Source organism: Beta vulgaris, chromosome 4 (assembly GCF_026745355.1).
Source record: "Beta vulgaris subsp. vulgaris cultivar EL10 chromosome 4, EL10.2, whole genome shotgun sequence".
Classification (NCBI taxonomy): Eukaryota; Viridiplantae; Streptophyta; class Magnoliopsida; order Caryophyllales; family Amaranthaceae; genus Beta; species Beta vulgaris.
Window position 1 is genome coordinate 24,155,768 of NC_079205.1, and position 15,524 is coordinate 24,171,291.

The 15,524-nt window shown below is 31.3% G+C and overlaps 1 protein-coding gene across 3 annotated transcripts; it reads left to right on the plus strand.

The window, feature by feature from the left end:
- The first annotated feature begins 821 nt into the window (after positions 1-821).
- Positions 822-11,264, plus strand: LOC104883369 (NAC domain-containing protein 21/22). 3 transcript variants are annotated; one of them, XM_010667880.4, is made up of 3 exons: positions 822-1,488; positions 4,778-5,049; positions 10,413-11,264. In XM_010667880.4, the coding sequence occupies exons 1-3, from the start codon at positions 1,323-1,325 to the stop codon at positions 10,932-10,934; spliced, it is 960 nt and encodes a 319-aa protein (XP_010666182.2). In that variant the 5' UTR covers positions 822-1,322; the 3' UTR covers positions 10,935-11,264. The 3 variants fall into 3 exon arrangements, with proteins under 3 accessions (XP_010666182.2, XP_010666180.2, XP_010666181.2); XM_010667878.4 differs by having other exon boundaries at positions 823-1,488; positions 4,772-5,049; XM_010667879.4 differs by having other exon boundaries at positions 825-1,488; positions 4,772-5,049; positions 10,416-11,264.
- Positions 11,265-15,524: the final 4,260 nt, after the last annotated feature.

The following is a 15,524-nucleotide window of genomic DNA, read 5'->3' on the forward strand; positions in this document are numbered from 1 at the left end:
CGTGAAAAAACCCACATCAAGCTCTAACCATTCTACACCAGATGTTATCATATATTCCAAACCAAATCACTTAATACACGAATATCATGAAAATTCAAGCAAGAAAGTTAAAAGTATTAGACCAATAAATTGTATAAAATGAAGGGAAGAGAAATGGTTCACTCAAATAGATGACGAAAGAAAAGACCTGACAAGATTACGTCGGAGTTCACTCGATCTACCAAATCAAATGGTCAGCAATGTTTCTCTTCTTCTTCGATCAATAAAGAGTTGAACTTAGTGATATTTTTGTCTGTTTTTGGAGCATACAAGAGAAATAAAAAGAAAAATAAAAAAGTAATACTCCTAATAATTCTTATCGGTATCTCTTGATCTTCCTGATGTTTCTTTCTCATAGATTATTAGCTTATTTCATGAGTCCAAAATGGATTCTTAAGTTTATTATTACATATTTAACTAATCAAACTAATAAATAGGTTGAAAATATTCACTCATATAAATATATATTTCTTATGAAAAACCACTTTTATTACTATAATGATTGACATTGAAAATCATAATAATAACATCTTGTATTTTATATTTTATTAAAAATTTACAAAGTTGATATTATCAATATACATATAGATAAATCCGATAATAACATATTACATTATAACTTTTGTTGTTGTATATCTGACAAAGAATATGATTAAATATAGTATGTAAAAATATTAAAAGACTACATCTTCTCCATAAAAAGAACGGACATTTTGTTGTGGTCGCAACACTAATTTACAATATATTGTATGATCACCACCACTATTATTGACCTCTAGTTTAATGGCCTATATGAGTACAAAACATAAATGATTGACCACACCAAAGAGTTCCGTTAGGACCCTAACTCTTCACCAAATTGGTAAAAAAAGGCGGAACAATGAGAACATAACCCACTCCTCCATACCCAACTCCCCCTACTTAGCTTAGTTTCCTAGCACTGGTCGTCAGCAGGTTGGCAAGCAATTGGCAAAAACCTCATGTCATCACCTCCAAAATTTTCTTTTATGATCCCCTTTTAACACGGAATTACTAGTTGACTTCACCCCTACACCCTCCTGCCCCCACCCCAACCCTATTATTCTGGTTTTATTTAAACCACCCCATATGCTCTGGAATCTCATCATCATCATCATATTAATTTCCACCTACTTATATATAATTTCCCATCATTTTAATCCTTCAGGCTTCACCCTATTTCTTATTTTTTGTTTCTATATAAGAAACAAGGAAAAACAAAAACAAAAAAAAAAAAGACAAGAGAAAAAAGTTAGAGGTGAAAAATGAGTAGCCTAACCATGGTGGAGGCTAAACTGCCACCAGGGTTTAGGTTCCATCCAAGAGATGATGAGCTTGTTTGTGATTATTTGATGAACAAATGGAATGGATGTGAATCTGCTTTGCTTATCGAAGTTGACCTCAACAAGTGTGAACCTTGGGATATTCCTGGTAACTTCATTCTCTTACTTCTTTGTTTTTAAACTTTAATATAACCAATATATTATCTTTTATTAAAATGGACTAATACATAATTATTGATTTAATTCCCCCCTTTTCTTTTCCTTAATGTTACTACTACTTTATGCATAATCAAGGTTATTTTTTCTTCTTTGCAAGTAATTTCTCTTGGTAAATTATTGTATATGGTGTTGGCCTAACTAAGCTACCATAGCATGCTTAATATCAAGTTCTTTTACTTATTTTAATTATTAAGTTTTTTTAGAGGATGATCTATATGAAATTTGAGCTTTTATTTATAAGATGAAGAGGGCGAGATTATTTGGTTTTTAGATAGCTTTATCACTCAACTCTTTATTAAAACCAAGATGTATTAGGTTTGTGAAAGATATTATGTTCCTAACTACTGCCTAGAATAATTGAACTCGAAGAGGAAATTGAAAAAGGAAAACAAATCGAAAACGAAAGGCAACACATGCGATTGCGCTGATACAAGTATCTAAATTAATGTAGGCCTAAGCATATAATTCAAGTAAGATATTTCATATACTTTCTTTATTATAGAGAGGAAATAAGCTAGCCATGTATCTAATTCTTCCAAGGTATTGCACCTAAAAAAAAATAAGTTTTATCTTTGAACTTCCTCATCAAGTAAAGAGAAACCCTATTTTCTCTTGTATACCGAAGTTTCTGCTATAACTGGTTTACAATTAGTGCACCTTCTTTCGCGATAGGATAGAATATAATTGCGCTAAATTTCTTGCTCCTTTTTTTCTTTCCGAAAGTAGTTGAATTGCATATAAACTATGTAAATTTTAATAATGATCGATAAGTAATTATGTTAAAATAAAAGTCTGATGTCAACGATATTTACCACTAATTACCACATAAAGGTAAAGTCTATCCATCGCAATATATCTTCTTTTTTACCGTAAATTTTTTGTACCATGAAGTTAGGCTTGTTATGCTAAATAGAGTGGTATAAGAAATTTAAGAGGAAAAATACATGTTTGAAAATGGAATTACATTACTATGAGGTATTGCATGGGATTACTATTGTAATTTATTCACAAGATTGCGTACAAATTTATTATTATTACAAAGTATTGATTATTGGCTATAAAACAGGTTGCTGAAGGTTGGATAATAAGGAAACAATTTGATAAAAATTCATTTTTCCAAACATGCCTGACATACATATCCTATAACACACTCTACTTATATTAGAAACTGCATTGATAACTTGCTCTATTATAGTATCGTTCCAATTTTATCAGATGTCTCCAAAGGGACGACTTGCTCTCTCATAGTAGATACAAGAACCATTTAAAGGAGATAGTAAAAAATAAGGTTATTTCTATGAAGGTTGGATAAGAGAGAAAATTGTTAAAAAAAAAATTGATAATTATAATCTATACTAATATATTAAAAGGCGTGTGTAAATCAGGAACGGTGCCACGTGATGCTCTCCCTAGGGAGTTTTAGATCATGTAATCCATGTACAATAAAAAAAATTAGAAATTGCATAGTATAGGTTTTGATCCCATGACCTCAAGTTCATGTACTAAAGTTTTAACCACTTGACCAAGTAGTATTTAGTGCTATCATATCAAAGTACAATATTAATAAATAAAAATTTTCTTACCCGGAGCATAACCCGGGCCTAATAACTAGTTAGACGTAAAATATTGTATATAGCAAGTGCATCCTTGATGTGCATGCATTAAAGGAAAAGAAAACTGTGATTAAATTTACAAAATAGAATTAAATAAATTAATGAAAGAAAATTTATAGAACACATTAAGACAGAAAGAGAGAGGATATTTGGAGAACAGATATCAACTAAACATAGCTTTGTGTTTCTTTTTTAGTTTGTTTTTTGTTTTTCTTCTTTACAGTTGTCAGCTTGCTAACAAATTTAATTTTCCTTTTTAAAATAAATGTGATTAGCCTTATTTATATTTTAGTTGATACATATCATTCACCAATTATGTGTTTTTCTTTTTGCGATAATGATCACACTCTTGGAACTATCTGATCCACAAGATAGTGATTACAGGGATTATAATTATATGTGGTTATACCTACTCATCCTCTCTCGGCGTACGTGTGTAATATGTCTCATAATTGCCTACAATTTCTTTTTCTTTTCTTTAGGTGCTTTTGTTATAAAACATCAGAGAACACATTTATAGCCTAATTTAGCATCCTCACCCAATGCGAAGTATGTACTAAATATTTTAACAAGATAAGATCAACCCGACTCGGGTGAGCAGGTTCTAAACATTAGAAGTTAAAGGGTAGGATAACCTTGAGGTTCCAAGGTATACAAATTACTATCATTACCACTTGCCAAAGCCAAAAAAAACTCATTGTCACTCACCAAATTAGTTGCTAATTTTATGGCAACATTTTTCTCAGAATTTTTGTCACGATTTTGTTGACATGATATATCACCAACTTGTTAACAGGGGACTCTAATCTCCAAAGATTAAAAGTGATTCGTCACTTGACAAGCTTAATATAGATGCCAAGCTTTTCATCGAGTGACCCTAAATGGAAAACCATTCATTTTTAAGTAGAAAGCTGATTATTTGGTAAAATCTAATTACTTGGTGTAAGCCCCACCGCTTCCACACCAATAATTGAACATACTCTCCAGTTAGGTTTTCCCTTTTCCATACCTAAAGTATTTGTTATGGCAAGCCAAAATGTCTATTATTTTTAAAAACATTGAAAATACCACATGACTACATGAGTGCTCTTCAATATCCTATGGGGCCCGGAAATAGGAGAAGGAATTGTTACAACATATGAGATTGACAAGATATAAAAAAAAATTAAACTTCTAATTTCGTTAGCTTTTCTAATTAATACTGTTAGGATTACCTTTAGATTGTAAAACTATATATTGTGATCAATGGATTCACTCCAATCAAGGGAGTTTTATCAAATCTAACAGAGATTCTTGAGTTTGTTTTTAATTTGTTTCCCCAACCAAGTCTTAGGCTCTTAGCTTGTAATCAACAAACAAGAATATCATGCTTAAATAATTTTGATTAGTTCCTAAATAGTACAATATCCATGATCTCTCTATAACAACTAGACAAACCAAGACAAATTATTTATTATCTTGCAATTAATTTGATCGATGACAAACGATGATATATTCTCTTATAGTCATATATATTAACTATACTAGTTATAATAATTTAATTAAGATAAAAAATAAAATATGTTAGTTCCTATTTAATTTGTTGATTGTTTGGGACAGAAACAGCCTGTGTAGGAGGTAAAGAATGGTACTTTTACAACCAAAGGGACAGGAAATATGCAACGGGGCTAAGAACAAATCGAGCAACAGCCTCAGGTTACTGGAAAGCCACCGGAAAAGATAGGCCGGTGATTCGAAGAGGAAGCCTCGTTGGAATGAGAAAAACCTTGGTTTTCTACCAAGGGAGAGCACCCAAGGGCAAGAAAACTGACTGGGTTATGCATGAATTTCGGGTTGAAGGTCTTTTTGCTCCTCCTAAATATAATTCCACTTCCAAGGTTAGTTTATTCATTGTCATAAGTACTGTAATTATGTTTCAGCCATGCAACGCTTTTTTTTAAAAACGGCTTTTGCTATGCGTTTTCACATTGACTTCTCCTATCTTTTAACCTTTTTTTATATATATATAATTCTCCTATCTTTTAAATTCTACTTAAAGAAAAAGTATTAAAGAAATATGATATATTCCACACGAAGAATATATCAGAATTTCAATCCCAGACAGGATTTTTGTAATGTCTAATGTAGTAATAGACCAAATATGTAGGAAAAAATTGACCGCATTAAAAATACAAAAATTATTAAAAGAGACGGTCTAATTTTAATATAAAAGTAGATCTAGTCATTAAATGGAGTAAATTAGTCAGCGAAAAAATTATTCTAGTCACTATTGGGCTAATTCTCTTTTTAATATTAGGGTAACCATTGCCTAATTATAATTTAAAAATATGCGGTCTCTTATAAGACAAACTCTTAAAAATTAAAGAACGCCCGATTTTTATCTTTGTTTTGTTCACATATTAATAAATAATAAAAAACAGTACATTGCATAAATAAATTGAAAATATAGTTTTTCACATATTTGCTTTTTATTTTTCGCATGATTTTAATTTTTTTCATCATCAATGTAGTCCTTATTAAGTAGAAAATTAATTAAATCTAAAATGTAAATTTTTATTATCGAGTACACGACTTTCACACACAACGATGGATAGAAATTGCAAAATATCTTTAAATATTTACTCTTACACATTTTCCTTCAATCCATTATTCAAAAGGAAAATCAACCTAAACTAATACATGTTTTATATGTGCTAATTAAAAACATGTATTAAACAGAAATCGAGATTCACTCGTACATTCCCGCCATTCAATATAATTATTTTCGAATATTTAAGGTAAGCACGAAAGAGTGTAAAAATAGGATTTTTTTGATATTTTATATGAAAATAATACAATTGTTATAGGGTGTAAAAAAAAAATTATATATATATATATATATATATATATGAAATAATTAAAGAATAGAATGAAGAAATTATTGTCAAAAAAAATGAAAGAATAACTTGACAAAACAAATTAATGCGGAATATTAACTTTTAAGTGTCAATAACTATATTAAGCCTCATAGAGAGCTAACTCTTCTACGATTATGCATGAAAAATGAGCGTGGACAATATAATTAAAAAATTAATTCAAGTATCAGTAATTTTTGCTAATTTCCCTTGTTTGCATGCATGTATGCAAGCCAGCATGGTTCAAAGCTATATATATTCTACTAGCTAGACTCGATCACCCTCCTAATTATGTTCGAGTAGGAGTATAGGTAAATTAAAATGGATTAGGTAGAAACAGCAACAGTTAAAAACATAGCTCAAGGTATTCATTATCGATAGGGAAATCTTTGCTGAACAATATCGTTTTAGTAGTCTTCAATCAAATCTTTTTTTCACACGAACTTATTATCAATGCTTTTATTTATTCATCAGTCAATTTTTGTAAAGATTTCCACATCTCCATCTTGGATATAAATTATCCCTCTAGGGACCCACGTTGATTAATATATTAATTAGCCGTTTAAATTATGAACCACTCGTTAGATTAGAAATTATTTATAGTACTGTTATCAACTTATCATTAATTATTTATATATATATACTTGTACTAGCTGCTTATATTAAATTACATTTTGACTTTGATAAAGAGTTCACATCAAAGTCAGAACTGGTGGTTAAATATTGTTGTGAGTAAATTATCCGCGGAAAAGTAGTTAGTTTACGCTGCCATCTTGCATCAGCATACAACAAGAAAGAAATAAATGGTATTAGCTGTTAACCATCTATATACTTCTATGATGCAGTAGTATTACTATTCTATTTGCGTAATTACACTTTTTTAAACGAAAAAAATTTATATCTAATGCGTTTTTGAATAAAGAAATAAAGAAAGGGCTAGGAAGAAATGAAAAAGGACTAGAAAGCTATAACATACTGCCTTGCCTTCACCCTTTGTTATTTACAATCAATTAATTATAACACTAGATATTGTAAAATGTACTAATGAAAAATAGCATGAAATAAATGGTTTGGGTTTGCGGTCTCATATTATTTAAGCCGGCCATTAGCTAAATTTCCCTAGTTATATGAATAAGATAGTGATACTTCTAATTGTAATAATTTTCAAAAGCAGAACTATAAAGAAGGTGGATAACATAAATAAAGTGTTCTTTTTACAATCCTAAGATTTTTCATATCATATAGGCACTTTATCATGCTAAATTTAAGAGGGAGAAAAGTGGCAAAGTTTCAAGAAAGAAATAAAAGTGGAAATCTATGTACATAAAATTCACTTAGTATTTTTAACATCAGAAAATTTTGCATTAGTTAAAAAACAGAAGTACAACCTACAAATGTTACAACCAAACAAGACATAGAAAACAAATGCACACTAATGTGAGCTGCACCTAGTCTTACATACTCTACGAAAAAAAAAAACCAACTTGTTACTTCATCAGTCGAAATTAAACTTTGCTTGGGAGAATTTAGGTGGAGATGGTTATATGTCATGCGAGAATAAACCTGATATAATGAGATGAAGTATGCTAATCGAGATGCTAAATTCAGACGATCATCAAAGACAGATTGTCGTATTTCATCTTGTAGAAACATATATGCTCACAAGATGATAAATCACAAGGTCCTTGAAAACAAAATGTTCATGGGATTCAATTAATTAAATTAGCAAAGAAGTCACGTCATTTGGTGACTTCTGACCCTGTTGAGAGGGTGTCTGGATTTTATCCTCACGAAGCTAAAACATAAAATGCGTGAAGGTTGAAATGATCTCCTAATGAAATTGGATGACCTACCACAAGATGCATTTTTGAATTGTGATTACTCCTAAAGTTGTCCATGAACTTGGGGTGAATTGTATTAAATTAATTCACCTGGTATTTGGATTCGAAGATCCAACCCTTCAATGCCTATACTAGAATATTGAAACAACAGATATAATTTCTAACCTAATATGAGAACCTTCTCTCATCTTACCCAATTAACATCCGAACCCTATAGCTACATCTACCAAATAATGCAATACTCCAAGAGCGAATTGTCAATTAACCGAATTTCTTAGGTCATCTCTTGCTTAGGAAACCAAGGTCCTCCTATTGCCACCATCGACTACTAAATTACGCTCAAGCTCAACTCTGGATAAAACAACAAGGTAAATTAAAACCTGTTAAAACTAAACTACTTCTAAAACAGAAAACATAAACTAAGCAAATTGAAGAACTAACCACCATATCCAAAAGGTGACCGCCTTTGGCAATTAATTCTTCACTTAGCTTCCTAAAGGCGCATGGAGATATGGAGAATTAGGTCAGATGTTTCTTCATGGCGTGCTGAGTCAACCCTCAACCTGACGGTGATTGAGTGTGTAGAGATCACTCTTGCACCGCTGCACGTTGTTTGCTTCACGTTCGTTGCTTCACGGCATTGCTATGCCAGGAGAAAATCCAAACTAAAACATGAAACACAGAGCGAAAAGAAAAAGGGAAAGGGGGAGTGGGGCTTGACGGTCACCATGGTGAGTGCAAAGGCAACTCAGGCGCTTGTTGAGCCCCCTAGGGTTTCTATTGAGTGCTGGGTTGCTGAGATTTTTTTGGGGAGGTTTCCTCACGTTCAGGAAAAAATCTAATAAGTAATTAGAACTTGACTTTATTTTAATATTCACTTAGTTAAGGACCCTTTAATATGTTTTATGGTGAAAAAGGAAGAAGGGAACCCTCAATTTCATTAAGATAGCAAGTTTTTAAAACTAAAATAAAATTTTACACAAATTTACCAAAAATAAATACTATTTGCTGCCAATAATAATAAATGTCCTCCACTAACAACTTTATCAAGTTGTTAAATTTTGCTTAGCTCATAAATTTATAGATTTATAAATTTCTATTGCAAGTAAATCTTATTTTGAAATTCCCTTTTAAAACGAACCTTGTGGCATAGCAATTCAATATTATAAGTACCTTAGTAGGTGTTACACTTGATTTTAGTATAGTAGTTTATTATTACTTAATCACTAGAAACCGTACAAATGATGTCAATTTTGCTTTCATGGAATCTCAAAGGGGTATATCAATTTTGCTCACGCCATAAAAAGGTTTAGGGTTTTGCCAAATGAAACTTCATCATATTATTTTAAAAACATAATTGGATAATGTGCACATGAAATAATTGATATTAACTTCATATAATGAGTATTATAGAGGTATAGTAAACTTATATATTCCTCTGTTTTTTTATATTACACTTTGACATTTATATTATTCACAAACTTCACTTTGACCATTGTTTGTGATTTATTCTTGAATAAAAATGTAGTCATGTGGGATCTTGTTAGATTCGGCTTGACATGCCTGAAAAGTAAATCGTAACATGTAAAAAATAGAGGAAGTACAATATAGGTGATTTCATTAACGAAAAACATATAGTTAAATCATGTCTAATATGATGGAAGATAGACCTGGCAAAGTTGGTCCTGATTCGAAAAGTTGGTCCAAAATCATGCAGAAAGATGTAGGTCATTTAGTATAGATCGTCACATGTGTTTTAATATTTGCATGATATAGTGAGTTTGTGAATGATATAACGAGTTTCTGTATGATATAATGATTGTCTGAATGATATAGGGGATTGTTCATTAATGTTGTAGTTTTCACATGATATAGTGTGCTTCTATATATATAATTTAGTGAATTACTTCATTATATAGAGGGTTTCTTAATAATAAGTGAATTGTCTAGAAATGATGTAGTTTTTGTATGATTTAGTACTTTTTTGAATGACATAGTGGCTTTATGCATGATATAGAGGGATAAAAAGAATATGGTGGATTGTTCAGAAATAACACAGGTCGATTAGTTCACATGTACCGTATAATTTATCTATTTATATATCCATTTCTTTCAGTATTTTTTTTTGAGGGGTCATTTAGTATTATTTATTTCTTCTTACCCCATCAATATATCAAAATAATATCCGCGTAGAATCATTTGTCGTTGAGTAATTGTATTATTTTCCTTAATAACTAAGTACCATATATAGTAAGAAAACTATAGTCATTAGTACTAGATTATGTGCACTATAACTTTATATTAACAAATTCCTAAGCACCATTTCCTATATTTAGTAACTAAGCCACTCCTTGAGGACTTCACAATAGTCCATTTGAGGATACCTTGATGGTGTAATTATAAACAATATATTCTATTCATTAGTCACTCTTTGGTTATTAGCTCGTTCGCCTAAGCAACTCTAATCTGTTAATAGTGTACTAATTCTTTTCCTTTTCTTTTAAGAAGCAAGAAGATTGGGTCCTTTGTCGGGTGTTCTATAAGAGCCGAGAAGTAGGTTCAAAAACGGACGCAGAAAATGATGTCAATTCATTGGATGAAACAAGCTCATCATCATTACCACCTTTGATGGACTCCTACATAACTTTTGACCAAACTCAATCAAATATTGTAGATGCTTACCAGCAAGTGCCCTGCTTCTCCATTTCCTCGTCAGCTAACCAAAACCATGCTGAACCCTTACTATATGCCCAAAACTTTAACGTGCATCCAAATAATGTAACCAAAAATCATCAAACTTCTACGAACACTTTTGCGAGTACAATGATACTAGATGATGCACCTGCTCATAACCTAAGCCCAATATCATGTGACAGAAAGGTGCTTGAAGCTGTCCTTACGCACCTCACCAAGATGGAAACCTCCCCAAATATTAATGGCTCACGAAGCCTAGGACAGGTTGCAAGCTCGTCTGAAAGTTATTTGTCTGATGTTGCCTTGCCACCTCACATGTGGAACCATTATTAATTAGTATCTGTCTCGAGCTCATTCAAATATATACATCGTTAACGCGACTATTAATTCGGGACTCAAGGACTATTTTGGGAAATGAAATGGTGAAACTATGATGGTTTTGCATATTTATTATACAATATGTAATTGATAATCATTTTAGGCTTTGGGCTCTTTATTTTTCCTTCATGAGTCAAATTATCTTTAAACTTTAATGGTTGATGTAAGCATTATATAGTTGTTTCAATTGGGAATAAGGATATTGTTAAAGTCCTGTTCAAATTGATTTGCTACGTGGTTAGAGTAAAACTAGAGTCCAATGGTAAGCCTGAGTGCAAGCGCAAATGCATGTTTTTATTTTGCATCTTATTACCTTGTGTATTTGCTACTATATGTTTTTGTCAAAACGCTGAATGAATAAGCTGGAAATTAGCCAACAAGGCCACCACTAATGTAATTAAGTGTTCATTATTTACAAAGATTATTGCAAAGCTACCGCTAGCTCGTTATGATAGAGTATAAAACTATTTGTGGAATTCCAACCACGAGCTTAAGTTTTATGTTGAGTTGGTCTTTTGACATGGTACCGGAGCCAATGTGATATAAAGGTCACGGGTTCAAATCTTATCCACCCCTCCTTTCTAAGTGGAGTATTTAACGTCAGGTATATATGAGGACAACTTGTGCTGCATCCACACTTCAAGCCCAATGGACTCTTGCATTATGGGGTGTGATAGAGTATAAAACTATTACTCCCTCATATCAGACGCTAGATATTCCACTTAGAAAAAAGGGGTGGATGCGATTTGAACCCGTGACTTTTGTTAAATTTAGAAACAATACGAAACGAGTCTGGTCCCATACTAAAACAAATTAGTGATAGTAGGAGTAACTCCTCTACCTTATAAAGTGTAACAATCTCTCCTCTTTCTTCAATATGGGACACTGACAAGTGGGCTTTCAACGGATTTCAGCACTCTTAACTCCTCGACCCTTAAGAACAATAATTTTGGAAAAAAAAGAAAACAATTAGATTCAAAAATTGTATCATTTTTTAGGCTTAACTATTAACTTTAAGAGTGATATTGGTAGGTTGTTGTACACCCATCAAAACTAATTCCTAGCAAAACCTCCTAACAATATAGTAGGCTAAGTATGGTCGAATTCACAGAGAGATGATCGTTTTAATCTAACTTTTGAAGTATCGAAAACTAAGCAATATCACAAATATGAGAATTAGTTCTAAACTAATAAAATACGAAAATCAGACTAAAAAGATCTAGGGTAATGGTTCACCATGTTCATATTCCTAATCTATCAAAATACAATTAATAATTAATCAAATATCTAGAGCACAACTTAATCGTATGTACAGTCGAACCTTGACGTTCTAAAATCAACATATGCACTACGGTTGTTAACGTAATCGGATTTGCTAATTGTAGGTAAGCATCTAAGAAGTACTATCTCTTAATATATGTATCTTTATTAACAATATTTAATTAGACAATTGATCAGATCACAAGATTAACAAAATAAACCTAGTCATCTGGAAATATCATTCACAAATCAAACCATCAGTAACATCAATCAAGATTCATAGCATATAAACTTGGATTTCCGATCCAACCCTAGAAATAAAAGTTAATCTATCATGAAATAAATAATAAAATCTAAATCTACAAAGGAAAACATAATTAAACAAATCAATCAAATTAAAGAAATAGACAAAACTCATGAATTAAAGAAGAACAAGGATTACAAAAAAGCTAGAGAGAAAAAGAATAACATCACTAAAACTAAAAAATCTCTATTATATATGTCAAGAGGGGGAGGACACCAAAAATTAGAAAAAAGAAAAAGTAAAATGATAAAAAAAAAAAAAACTTATAAAGCTTCAGTTACATGAGAAAAAAAAAATACACATAGAAAAGAAAGTAACTATTTTTAAAAAAAATTATAACAATTAGGCTCTATTCTTTTGGACTGAATTACTAAAAATTCAATTCAGTTCAATTCATATACATTCATTTCAGTTCAGTTCTGTTTATTTCAGTTCATTCAATTAGTTTTCTTTCACAATTTTCGTTCAATCAAATTCAGTTCGGTTTAATTTATTTTATTTTTGTTCACTTCAGACAAATTTAATTCATTTCAGTTCAGTCCAAAAGCATATATCCTTAGTCCAAGATAAAATACAACATAACTGGAATTGAACAATTTTTTTTAACTACGACGCAGTTTCTCTAGAAATCCCGACAGTTCCTCTATCTTCACTTCACAACTCAAACTATCTTCTCATTTTCCCTCTTCTCCCTTCCATTATCTGCCAGAATCTCCCTTCCATTACATGCGAAAGAATACTTCAAAGGAATAAAAACACATATTAACTGAATAACACAAAAACAATTGGGTGATTTTTTTTACGGTACAACTAAATCACGAGGAAAAAAAATGAAAATCTTAAATTCAACCAGCAAAACAATAAAAAAGGTATATTTTATTACTTCGTAATTTATCCTCATCTTATAATGTTTGAGGAGACAACAAATTCAGAATTAGCTATTTCAATTGGATGGTGTTTATCAATAACTATTCTGTTATAATCATAAAGTTTATTTTTTAGTTGCTCCCTAAGAACGCAAATTAGATCATGGGGAAGGGAGTAGGATGAGCATCCTACACCTTCTCCTAAAAGACGTCATTTTATATTTTATGGGAGTCAAAAATTTGGCTGGCTTTTGGTAGTATTTTTGAAAGTGGGCCAGCTCTTTCTCTCTCATCACTCACTCATTCACTCTCTTTCTCTCTCATTTATTTTTCAAGAACCATTTCAATTCTCTCTCTCTCATTTGTTTTGTTCTTCATTTATTAGTCCCTGATTTTCATTCATTTCTATTATAAATTTTCAAAAGTTGATATTTGATTTTATTTTCTGTTTTGCATTTTTAAAGCTTTGCATGTTTTATGTATTCAATTTGTAAAATTGGGAATATAAGTGGAAATGATCGGATTCCATTTGATAATGTTATTTCTTCTAATGCAATGGGAAATTTAGGTGATGGAGGTGAAAGAGAAGAAGATGGATTATAAGGAAATTCTGGTATTTATTTGCTGAAACAATTTTTAAATGTACAAATGCATATGGGTTGGGTGTACAATAATATATGAGTGTACATTTGGAGATTTTCAGTGATCAAAGTAATGACCATTAGTGTACATTGTGATTTATCCTTATTTGTGTTGGTTGCAGTACCTTTTTATTATTAGCACCACCTACAGTGGCATGTACATGCACGTACCTTGCATGTACACTTTGTTGACATTCATGTACATTAATTGGGTTACAATCATGTTGTTATGTGTTGACTTTTTGTTTTAATACCCATATTGAGTTTTTTTTTTTTGTTTTGTTTGTGTCTATGGAATATGTTGAGTATGAGATATCTGAATTGATACACAAAGAGGTTGCTAATGACGAAGAAGCTTACAAATTAGACAATGACTATGCATTTAAATGTCGATTTGGGATCCGCAAGGCCAAAGTTTGTTGGAGATATGATACAAAGACCATTAGACAACGATTTTTAGTTATGCATGCATGTTAGTGAAGCTAATGTACATTTAGTCATACACAGTGAACATTAACGCAACTTTAATATACACAAGACAAGGTCAGCTCTATCAAATAACTTGAACATCCAGTCATAACAACATTGTACATTCAGGCTTAGTAATTAAACAATCTTGCTTGAACATTTGTACATTGAGTCATATCAAGTGAACATTCAATCAAACAATAATGTATATATTTTGAGTTATAAGTCGTGAACAATATCAGCTTCATAAAGTACCTTGAACATTCAGTCATAACAACATTGTATATTCAAGCATATAAATTGAACAATCTTGCTATAACATTGTACATTGAGTCATAACTAGTGAATTTTCAATAAAACAATATGGTACATTGACTCATATCCAGTGAACATATTGAATTTCATCACTTTGAATTGTGGCACCTGGAGCACTATGAGGTATGGGCCTGTAATTGTACATATTGAATTTCATTAGTGAACAAACATCAACACACTAGTGTACAAAGATTGCAAATTACTCACTTGACATCAACTTCCGGAATGGGGTTACTTTCAGCTGGGGGCTGTCATTGTACATTTTGATTTTGTTAATGAACAACCACGAAGCGAAGAATGTACAAAGAAACATAATAGAATAAAATTATTCATTTGGCATCCTAGTTGCATGTAATGTTTCACCTCTCACTTGTGGGACTGCCAATGTCATTGTACGTATATTGAATTTTAATGAACAACCGTAGTCTATCATTTGTACCTTTACCCCAGTAGTGTACAATCAATTTCACTTAATATACAACAATAAAAATAATAATAAATAACCACAGTTTGTTTGCATGTTCATAAAAATAACAACATAGTTCATATGTTCAATGGAAGTCCATTATTGTACAACAGAAAGATTAACAACGTAAGTCAATTGTTCAAGTAAAATTCCATCATGCAACCCCATAAAATCGCCATTAACACACAATGAACAATAATAGACATCCAAAGTACAATCCTTGTG

Bases quoted from the DNA above. Each gene is read 5' to 3' on its own strand.
- LOC104883369 (XM_010667878.4), top strand. From the start codon at position 1,323: ATGAGTAGCCTAACCATGGTGGAGGCTAAACTGCCACCAGGGTTTAGG. The intron at 1,489-4,771 runs GTAACTTCATTC...TGTTTGGGACAG, and splicing joins TGAACCTTGGGATATTCCTG to AAACAGCCTGTGTAGGAGGT. The intron at 5,050-10,412 runs GTTAGTTTATTC...TTTTCTTTTAAG, and splicing joins AATATAATTCCACTTCCAAG to AAGCAAGAAGATTGGGTCCT.